General features: G+C 46.9%; 2 protein-coding genes across 2 annotated transcripts; both read right to left on the reverse strand.

Annotated features, from left to right (window-relative positions):
* Positions 1-1172: 1172 nt before the first annotated feature.
* N7469_005918 (GSK family serine/threonine-protein kinase) lies at positions 1173-2923 on the reverse strand (the record flags this gene model as incomplete). Its single annotated transcript, XM_056644837.1, has 7 exons — positions 1173-1306; positions 1371-1575; positions 1635-1828; positions 1890-2238; positions 2405-2488; positions 2573-2745; positions 2878-2923. 7 exons carry the CDS (start codon positions 2921-2923, stop codon positions 1173-1175), a joined length of 1185 nt encoding a protein of 394 aa, XP_056500075.1.
* Positions 2924-10000: 7077 nt separating this feature from the next.
* Positions 10001-11219, reverse strand: tom40 (TOM complex pore protein TOM40; the record flags this gene model as incomplete). Its single annotated transcript, XM_056644838.1, has 3 exons — positions 10001-10108; positions 10173-10820; positions 10908-11219. The coding sequence occupies 3 exons, from the start codon at positions 11217-11219 to the stop codon at positions 10001-10003; spliced, it is 1068 nt and encodes a 355-aa protein (XP_056500076.1).
* Between the last annotated feature and the right edge of the window lie 191 nt (positions 11220-11410).

The raw sequence follows: 11410 nt of genomic DNA on the forward strand, positions 1-11410 counted from the left end.
TGGGTTTGGAATTGGCTTGAGAGAGTGTGTGTGTGAGTGGTTTGGATTCGAATTAGGAGTTTCTGCTTTGAATTGGAGCTTCAGTTCCAAGGGTTCGGAAGGGATGATTTTCCGGGCCGAAGATGGACCTTTTTGTATCTACAAGGACGGAGCGAGTTCAGTTAATATTTGAAAAACAATTCAAAGGATTGTTTCCAGTCTACTCATCAAACAATAGATATAGTTCATTGGTAACTCTGATGGATATTACTGGTGCAGACGACTCGTTCTAAGACTTGTTAAAATCATGGGTGATTTCGCGGAATCATCGGCAGGTGCAATGACAGCCTCCTACAGTACAAAAGACATTTACAAGCTCGGGTGAAACAAGGAAAATCGTCTGCTTCAGAATTGAAATGTGTAGCTCATCGCCGACCAAGTCGGGAGGATAAGAAGGGGGAGGGGAGGAACCAGCCAAGCCCGATGGACAAAGGCAATGGCGTTATAACAAGGGAAAAAGAAAAGGGTCGAAGGACAGATAACATGGGCACACACAAAAAAGAGCAAAAAAAATAATGGAAAGAAAATAAACAAGGTTTCTAGTGCTGCAAGTGTCGAGAAGGAAGTCAACAGAAGGTCTCGAAGACCAAACTGCAAGGAAATGAGAGCCTCCAGACCTATCGGTGATGCATATCGAATGTCCCGAGGTCCAAGGACGGCGGCTTTTTGGAGGTGATGTTTTCCTTCCCTCGACCGATGAAACTATGCAGTCTTCAATCCTGGAAGGCAAACTTGCACAGTTAAGGGTATCACTTTTTTCCTCCCCAGAGTTGTCGCAGACACCTCAAAGAATAACTCCAGGCCATGACCTTCCACCATTGCGTGACAATCATCAGCCCTTCTCTGCCCCTCCCCAAAAATCATTCAAATCCGGCTATCCGCTCAGCCATTAAAATAGATGTCAATACTTCACCCCAACTTTCACATTCGACATCGCCGGTGACTGATGTAGTCCTGCTCATGCGAGCCGGATGATGAAATCACATAGAAGTATACAATCCCTGGCGTTGCCCCGTGCTCTCCGATTCATCATCCCGATCCACACAACGCGATAAGTTATTCGGCCGGTGAAGCATCGAATGTTCTCGTCGATTGCGGGGCATTTTTTTGTCACCACGGCGTTACTCATTCGCTCAGTCGAGCTGAGCCATCATCTCCTTCTTTGAAAGTGGCTTGAAATTGTTGATATCGAGGCCGCGGGCCTCCAGAGCGGGACGGGCATGGGGAGGGATCAACTTGTCGTTCATTTCCGGAGCAATTGAAAGTTCTGATGATTGTTAGCATATCGTTGTCAATTTTGATGATTCGTACCCAGCTAGGCCATCACTTACCATGCCGTGAGAAATCGAACAGAGCGGGGAGGTCCTTGGAGGGGCCGTTCTGGTGACGAGAGTCCGGAAGACGTGTGTTAGGATCTCGCAGCTCATCGAAGAAGGGGTGGACCATGGCCTCGACCGCGGACAATCGTTGTGTGGGTGTGTATTCCAGCAGAGCGGAAATGAGATCAATGGCCTCTGGGGGAGCCTTGCGGAACACCTGAAAAGCCGGTCAGCATATTTTGGGCGATGGGACTGGGAAATGATGGCAGTGCGGACCTTGTTAAATGGATGGGGCTTGATTTGAGGGAATTTGTGCTCCATATAGTTGGGGTTCATAGTCCGGATCTGCTCGCGGGATGGTGTGCCAAGAACCTTGATGATTTCGACGAGCTGGTCGATACCCGATTCACCGGGGAAGAGAGGTTGACCCAGCATCAACTCTGCCATGACACAGCCAGTTGACCAGACATCTATCGACCAGAATTAGTATTCAATATGATCCAGGAAGCGAGGGAAGGCGAGAAAGCATACCAATCTTGGTTGTGTAGTTGGTGGCACCGAAGATCAACTCCGGAGCTCGGTAGTAGCGAGAGCAGATATAGGAAACATTTGGTTCGTTCTCGATGAGAATCTTGGCGGAACCGAAATCACAGAGCTTCAGAATACCGGTGTTGGAATCCAAGAGAAGATTTTGGGGTTTGATGTCGCGGTGGCAGATTCCTTGGGAGTGGATATAGGCCAGCGACCGGAAGAGCTGATAGATATACAGCTTAACCTCCAGAATCGGCATTGTTGTCTTCAGCTTGTTGAAAAAGCGCGATGCCCGATAGACTGTCTCGGGGACATATTCGAGAACCAAGTTGAGGTAAACTTCATCTTTCTTGAGGCGGGAAAGACGGTGTCAGCGAGATGGCGGTGGCAGGGTGAAAGATGGCGAAAAGGAGAGAGGAGACAAAGGAGAGGGAGAGGGATGGAGATGGAGAGAGGGAGAAAGAAAGAAAAGAGGAAAGAATCATGGCCGAAGACCAAGAATCGTTGGCACATACCCGATCACCATTGGAGTAGTAAAAGGCCTTGAGTTCGACGATATTGGGGTGGCGCACGATGCGCATGATCTGGAGCTCACGGTTCTAAAAGAGAGAAGTCGATGATGAGTATTAAGGCCAAGAGTGTATGAGACTATCATATCACGTATACGTTGGTCTCATCCATACCTTGAATCGCTTATCCTGAAGAACTCTCTTGATGGCAGCATCCTCGCCGCTGGGAGCCATCTTGGTCTGGAATACCACACCGAAGGAGCCATTGCCGACAATCTTGCATTGCGTGTAAGCAATCTCCTTGGCCTCACCGGTCAGTCCATCTTGGACCTTTTCGCGGATGACCTCTGGTAAAAACGAGAGAAGTTAGTCTTTGACCTAGGTTCAACTAATATCGGGAAGATCCTAATTGACTGGGGAGGAGAGAGAGAGAGAGAGAAGGCTGATCGAGAAGAGGAAGGAGGGGACGTTGATCTTACCGCCCATACGTAGACTTGGGATCAGCCCCGGCCGACTTTGTGACATCGCGGGGGGCGGATGGACCGAGGGAGGGGGGTGGTGGGAAGAAATGCTATCGAGAAAGACGAAGAGAATCCGTTTTGGGCAGAAGTATGAACGGTGGAGAAGCTTAGTAGGAGGAGGAGGGAGGTGGGTGTGGGAGGGGAGGGGAGGAGAGGGGTGGGTTGGGCGGAAAGTCCGAACGATGGGGGGAGGAGAGAGAGAGAGGAGGGAGTTTAGAAACGATGAGAGATGCCAAGAAGGGCAGAAAGAGAGAAGGAGTGAGGACGAGGGAAGATTGAAGAGCAGTTCAAATGCGGGCCAATGAGGGGAGATGGAGAGGGTTCGATGGTGGGCGGGTTCGACGGGACACCAAGACCAAATTCGGGTTCAGGGCGAGTCGGAAGTGACGTTGTGCGGATGTGTGAAGTGGTACACCAGTGGAGATAGTTAAATGAGAAGAAGAACGGAGAAGTTAATGGGGGAAGGAGAAGAGAAGCAAGTGGGAATGGAGTAGACTAAGGAGTAAAAGAGTTACGGGGGAGGAGAAAGAGGATTTGAGGGGGAAAAAGAGAAGATGAGAAGGGGAAAGGAAAGGAAAGGTGGGAAGAGAAAGAGAAGGTGGAAGTGGAAGTGGATGATGGATACAGTGAGTGTATGGGATTGGGGATGGTATGGATGGTATGAGAGGGGCACTCGGTCATTGTTAATATGCACTTTATACACTAAAATAGTATTTTAGACAGCAACAGTTACAGTATAGACAGTAGACAGTAGACAGTATAGAGTAATCTGATCTCTGATTATTCTACACGAATTACTCTCTTCTTTTCCCCTCAAGAAATGATTTTGTATTCTTGAGGGGGTATTTTATCCCCTTGTCTTGGACAAAGAGCCCGGATGATACCGTATAACCGATACCGTACAGTGATATCATAGTACTGTACGTACAATCTACAGTATTTTACACATTTACAGCATACAGCTGTATACTGTAGTATGTATAATGATCCATCATACTCCCACTGGGATAGACAATGACAATTCTATGCTATATTTCCTATACATAGTAATGTACTGAATATAAAATATCTATCCTCTTCCATACTCTACGTTAGTATACACTACACTCTACTAGTAAGAAAGTACTCAGTCGGGTGACTAGCCGTGATTTTCCCAGGAACCACTCTAATTGGTTCAGCCGACCTCGTGACCAACACGATGTCATCGAGTCCAGCTGACTTGTGAAGCTTAGACCAGCCCCCGATCCGACATCAACAGACTTGGTCTGGATCATTGCTCGCTCCAATTTACTCTTTTTTTTCCCTTTTTCTGTTTGGTTTGGACCAGCTCCCGAGCGGTACTGTAGAAGCACGGAGCACAAAAGCTCCATACTTTTTTTTATATCTTATTTTCCTCATCATTCTGTTCGTCGATCTTGATGCCCCCCCCAATGCGAGATACGGCATGAACGGGACCCGGCAGTCCCCTCCCAACACCGTCGATCCCCGACCATTCAAAGTCTCGACAACGCAAGGATCCCCTTGACCGTGCACCAAAGTGATCTCAGCCGACGCCTAGCTCCGAATGATTGGGATTTCAGCCACTGCCACCGGGATGGTACCTGGGTAGTCGGGACTGAGAGCTGATGCAGCTGTGCACAGCTGCATCAGCTAATCTTCGGCATCGGGCCATGTCTTCATGTCTTCGGTCGATTGCCTAAGCCGGTGCCTCACGTTGAGTATTATTAACTGCCACAGTACATAGGATATCAGTACATGCATCGTTAACTACTGACAGTTACTCCGTATGCTATAGACCAATACATATATGCCGTACTAATTACTACTGTAGGTCATAGAGTGTATTAGTTATAACATATTAATTACATTGATAGCTCAGTAGCTTACACTAATACTGTACTTACCTCAATCCTGTATAATTGAACAGAGTATATCCACAAATGTTGTACTATGTACATACAGAATTCCAACAGATTTACGTTGAGACCAGCTTCCCCCTCGAGCAATGCAGAGCTGCAGCTGACTGAAAAGGTGCATGTTGAGGAGCGACCGCGCTGCAGCTGCGGCTGCGCGGGCCTTGTACCACAACGTATTTACCGCCACAGAACCGTTGCCGGTACATGCTAGTACTGTACGGTATAATTGAACTTCCACTTTCGCCCGTTGCGGCGATCGACATCACCAGACCTCATACTCTTTTGCCACTGTTCATTGTCAGGCGACACTGCTGTCATCCCCATAGTGACGTCTTCTAGCCTATTTTCAAGCTACATTCGAGCTTCTACTCGACAAAGTGTAGACCCCGACTACACAAAGTTGTTATGGATGAGTACTTCAAGCTCGGGGATAATACTGGAAAGTGTCACTTTCGGGCCCGACGTAATTTGGAGCCACGAACCAACCATCATTCAATACTAATCCGGCTCCAGATCCCTGGTCATCATCTTTTGGGTGGTCTGTAGGTGAATCTACATATACTAACTAACTATGCTTAGTTACTAACTATGCTGTATGTACTATATACTCTACATAATTCCGAGTGGACCTTGAATTTCCCTACATCCCTGCACCAATCGCATTGTTCCTGAACCACTGGGTTTATTGCGCCTCTGGCATGGAACTGGAGTGATGGTGGCTCGGACCCAAGGGGCATTACTCTATTCATCACGGCCCGGTCTATTGAGTACTGTACATACCTACGGAGTACAGTAGTACAATATCTCGAGGTGAGTTACGAGGGAATCTCTACCAAGTTCTCCGTAGGACACATTAACATAGTAATAGTGTACTCCGACTGAGACTAGAGTATTCCGTGATCTCATAAACACGTGGGCATGATACATTCCTCAGTCACATACCAAATACCAGAATCGGAATAAACGAGAGAGATTTACTCCGTTCCTCTCATCCTCTGGAACTTCCCATGCACATATTCACATCTGACTGGGTGTAGGTCCAAGGAATGCCGACCCAAATTATGCGAATCATGAATTCTCGACACGGCTTATTGGCCATACTACCGAGATTGGGTTCCAATTTTCTTCTTGTACAGACAGTACGGAGCTTCCATGCCTTTGAAGGATCGTTATGATTCTTTTCTTTTAACCCACTGCACTAGCAGAAAAGGATCTGCTCTTCGCCGACGATCCAAATATACTTACCTTTCCTCGGTATGCTGTGGGATCTTCCTGAAAGACTATCGCGTCACATCGCATCGCATCGCACCGCACCGCGTCTGTTTGCACGGAGTACCAAACTCTCATGCCAAAATGAATCCATACCTTTTCGGGGAATGTTGGGCTTTCTCAATGCTGTATAGCGTGGGGACGGTCCATCACTCACGTCACTGATCCATCTCGACATGACTAACGCTAACTACCAACTATCGATCTATGCTTACGAGGTACATATTTTTTTTTTTCTGTACACATGTCACATGGTGAACTTGCCCTAAGCCGATACACAGTTCATGCCCTAATTGCTACATCTACGGTGTACAGTCTACTCTGTTTACAGTACAATATGCTATCATAGTTCATCTAGTCATCCACTTTTACTTAGTAGTCCATACTTCTTTCTTCCTTTCTCTGTATAAACCAACAAATTACCGAGCTTCGGTTTAGACACAAGTGGAACCATCCACATCAATTTCAAGGAAACTAGAAATTATCGCGCAGACGAAGAAGGCTCCGGCGACTATTGGATACTTCCCCCTCTCTCCTCTCTCTGGGGGGAAGAATCTCGGGCCCCCGCCCTCGAAACTGTAAATCCGCGGTTGTTGACTTTGTTCCTCCCGTTCATTTGATGGTCGATGGCCCCCGCAGGAATAGCCCGGGAGGTCAATGCAAGTCGACAAACCCGGAGGACGGACGAGTGTCAACGGCCGGGAGTGATGTCAAAGTGGGATCGGGCACAACCATACAACTGCTCGGAATACATAATATGGGGAGTACATAGCATCGTATATGTACTCCGTACTCCGTACAATGAAATGGGGGTTCTCCATCTACGGAGCACTGTCTTACTTGCTACCTATCAAGGAGCTGGCTGCTCCATACTTAACTAGTACATGCATAACTGGGGCCTATTTGCCCGTGGGAAAGAAAGGGTTAAAAAAGAGCCCCTCTCACCCAAAAAAGCGCACTCATTGAGCGGAGTACAGGGTATGTACATACAGCACATAGTTAGTAGTACTAAACTAGATCCTGCGTAAGAGGCCGATGCATCATCCCCAGCCACATATCTCAATGGCAGTGAATTTTCAACTCACCGAAACAATTTTCAATATCCTCGTACTCCGTAAATAAACCATCACGACATATCTAAACCCCTAGTTTCTCCATACTCTGTCGCGAATAAATCAAACCCCCGGAAGTAAAATCAGCAGTCTAATCCCGACATCAAGGAAATAAACCATCTCAACCTTGGGTCAAGCCCTGCAACTGGGTGAGTGGAGTCGCGAAAAAAAAACGGGGACGGCAAATGGGCGGTAGTCCAAAGAAAGGACAGACAGACAGGCAGGCAGGGAATGGAATCCGCCGGTGACCAGCAGTGGAGTAGCCGAGTGGAGAAAATAAGTTGGAACGGTTTGCTCTCTCCCACTAGCAGATGCATTAGACCTTGTCCACATCTGTACTCCGGAATCTTTGGCCCATCGTTGGAGGTTGGTTTCTCCAGTAGCCCCTTTCCGGATCCACCGGCCAAGACCACACAAGGCGCGGATTTTGGGGGGAAAAGATTCGGTTGTCTCGTGTTCTGAGTCGTGTCAGGTGATTGAGATGGAGTCAGGTGATACGTTATTCGGTGGGATGCCGGATTGGGCTTGAGTTAGGCATGATTTCTGTATAGTTTAATGAGCTGGTTATAAAAATAGATTGACTGTCAAAGAGATATATACTCACATGATTCAAGCTGTTACCATTGAGAGGTAATTGGGGTAACTCTGGAGGGTACTCATGAAATGTACATAAGTAGTACATGTGTGCTGTATGTAATGCCGGTAATACAAGTTACTAAGATCATCCTGGCTTCAGTACAATACATATACTATTCGATCAGATTACTGTAGTGTTGGTACAATTGACGAGCAACCTGTGGCAGAACTAAAGAGCAAAATGTAAAGGTCTACCGAAATTTCACCCCCACGGATCTCGCTATCCTGCACACATGTGGCTGACATCTGCCTTGAATATTGCAGTCGTCACTAGCTGACGTACTACTCAAGATATTCAAACCGATAATGATCAGATCTTCTAAAGTGATATTCGATATTACTACTAGCGCTTCAACATTCTTGTCTTTGTCCCATTAAGCCTCAATAGACACCGAAGAAACAAATTTCTGCTCCTTTACGAAAGATTGCATTCAATTAAATGAACCCTCAATATCAAGACTCTTGCTTGGAAGCCTGGTACCATTCACAATAAGGGGAGTTGGTAATCTCTATTAGAGAGCAACAATTCTGCTTCAGAGCGCATATGTTCAAGGTATGCGGTACTCTATAAACCGCGGGTTTTACCAGACATCGCAATACAAACCTTGCAATCACTTGTATAGAGATAGTCCAGGTGTATCAATCTGAGCGCGTGTGGTTGATTAATGACTATGGATTAAATATTATATCCTGTCGAATGAGAAAAGGTGCAGGAGCAAATCTCGTTTCTCGTTCTGGTATAAATTTGCTGCGTTCGAATTTTAGCCATGTCCAGTGTCAATCTATAATATATTAGAATCTTCTCTTTTGTTTCAATGTAGGGTAAATAGCCATCGTTATTCAGCTTCGAGCCAAACAGGATCAAAATTAAGGCCTACGTTTAAGGATATCATCTCAGGACCTTGAATATCTAGAACACCTCAGCCTCGACAACTTACACTTTATCCTCAGTTAACATGCAAACCTTCGTACAGTGTAGTTTACAGGCATTAAAAAAAAGCAAATGTCAGGAATCTCTGCCACTTCCTCTATTTAGGGAGACTTTCAGAGTACGAAAGCTTAAGTATCAGCTTCGCCTTTCCCTACACACTCATGACCTGATCCGGTAAGTTTGTATAGCATCGAGCTCTCAAAAAGCTATATACTTAACTTTTCAGTGAAAGACAGCCATAAATAAATATACTATTATTACTCATTGAATGAAATGAATGGATATGTATCCAATCCAGTGCCCCCAGCACGTTGTTGACTGTTAGTAGTATATATCAAAAGAAGATGAATTGAAAAATCATTTGGTAGATAAATGGTCGTTTTCTCGTTTGTTTTGTAAAGATACCCTTCGAATGTGTACTAAGCAACTGAAAAAGTGATCTTCATAAATATATAAAGGGATGAGACGAATAGTTCGACCAAGTCCCCGGAGGATTTCGGTCTGCAGAATAGGGAGCTTCCAACAACACGAATTATCTGGTTTGCCTAAAGAATTGATTGAGAATTTAGATTTGGTAAATCTTATGGACGATTCGTAGTTATAGATATCAGTGCGATCCTCTGGCATAATTCGAAAACTTGTTCTGTTGACGTCTGAATTTGATATTCCTAGATACACTGAATGTACGCTGACTCAATTAAAGCACAAGGCTAGCCTATAATTCATTCATACTGATCTGATAATTCGAAAGAGATTGTTTTACATTGGTCCGTCTATAATGCAAGAAACCATAACCACGACACTTAAGCGTCATACACCTTCCACCCGCAACTAACCCCACGGACCCGACCACGAATTGACCATGGAAGAACGTCACATAAAAAGAGAAACAAGACACGGACCAAGAGATCGCCGGTAGATGCGGGATAAAGATGTTGGGTGGAGGCGAGGCTATCGGAAAGGGGAAAACGGAGTGTGAATCTATACAGAAAAGAACAAACATTTGGAATCTCCATGGCGCCAAACAACTGCCGCCTACACCAGTAACCCGTATCAAAAAGGTTATACCGAGGAAAAGTGACATGCCATGCCATTCCAGACATTGGGTGAAGAGTGAAGAACTAATAAAACAGAGAGGTTGAAAAGTGATTAGCTCGAGAGGCGTTGATCAGATGCACCTGTCTCGAGAAGGGATATTCCCCAGGGAGAAGAGGAGTTTAGAAGGGAGGGGGGATCATGCTGGCGGGGTCAGCCTTCTCCTGCTGCTCCATCAGCTCCTCACCGGCAATCTCCAGAGAGACAGCAAGGCCGACCTTAGCCGTTTGCTAAAAGACAATAAAGTTAGCATTCAGAACTCAGTTGAAGGTAATATAACGGGATAATTCGTACCTTGGCCTGGTCAATCTCACCAGCGAAGCTCAGAGAGATGGGCATGGCGATGCGCTTCTCAAGCAGGCAGCTAACCTTACCGGTGCTGTCGACCTGGGCGCGGAAAGAGGAAGCACGGAAGTCATACTTGGCACCGATGGAGGTGGTACCGTCACGGCTGGGACCACCCATCATCATAGCAGCAGGGCTAGGGGCGAATTGGAGGTTCATATCAACACCGGCTTCAACGCGCTCGGAGAGCTTGCGCCAGTAAGTAGCGGCAAAAGTACCCTGGGCCTGCAGCTGAGCGGTACCGATCCAGTCGTCACCCTTGTATCTAGCGGAGTAGGAAAGAGCAGTCTCGGGGCGAGCGGTCATACCCTGGCGTTGCCAGATAGCCTCGAAACCAAGGGCCAGGCCGGGTGTGATAGATTGAAGGTAGCTACCGACGAAGATACCGGTAAGACCACCCTCGAAGATGGAAGGGTTGAAGGCCTTCAGAGAGGCAGAGAAGTCATCACCAGTGTAGTCGTTGTCGATCTGAAGAAGACCTTGAGCACCACCACCCATGACCTGGGCGTTGGTCTTGGTAACCAGAGCCTGGTTCCAGCGGTAGTTGCCAACGGCGGAGAGGGTGCCATCGCTGCCGAGGTTGCCTTGCATGAAAACCTATTGCGGAAAAAAAAAGACATCCGTTAGAATTGCTCCTCAAGTGCTATCGTGTTAAAGCATTGACAGAGATGGGAAATTGCTTACCTTGGGGCTACCATACATGGCGGAGAAGGCATATGGGGGAAGGTTGCCAGAAGAACCCATGGAGAACGCGTGAGAGACACGGAACAGAGGAGTCATACCGAAGACCTTGGTCAAGTCTGCGCGAAGGCCTGTGAACATGAAGTTGGACAGAAGAACATCCTTTTGGACCTCCCTCGCGATGTTATCCACGGTGCCGGGGTTAGGCAGGTTGAGCATCGCCCTCCGCTCGGAGAACGAGTTGTATGCATCCTTGATCGCAGCCATAGCAGGGTTCTCGGCAACGAAGCCAAGAGACGATGAAATATCGGACATTTTGAATTGGAAAAGGATAGGATTATACAGGTGTCGTCACGCGATGGCCGTTCAACGGAGAGGTTGCGGAAAAACTGAGGATGAAAGCGTCAAGGGAGAATGAGGTATTGAAGTCAGCCCGAAGAATCTGGGACGAGCAAACGACACAGATCAGGAAAATAAGAGATAAAGAGAGCTGAAATCGATTCCGC

The sequence above is a fragment of the Penicillium citrinum genome (genome assembly GCF_028827155.1).
Source record: "Penicillium citrinum strain IBT 23319 chromosome Unknown utg000005l:1.0-1900146.0:1.0-1900348.0, whole genome shotgun sequence".
In the NCBI taxonomy this organism is placed as follows: domain Eukaryota; kingdom Fungi; phylum Ascomycota; class Eurotiomycetes; order Eurotiales; family Aspergillaceae; genus Penicillium; species Penicillium citrinum.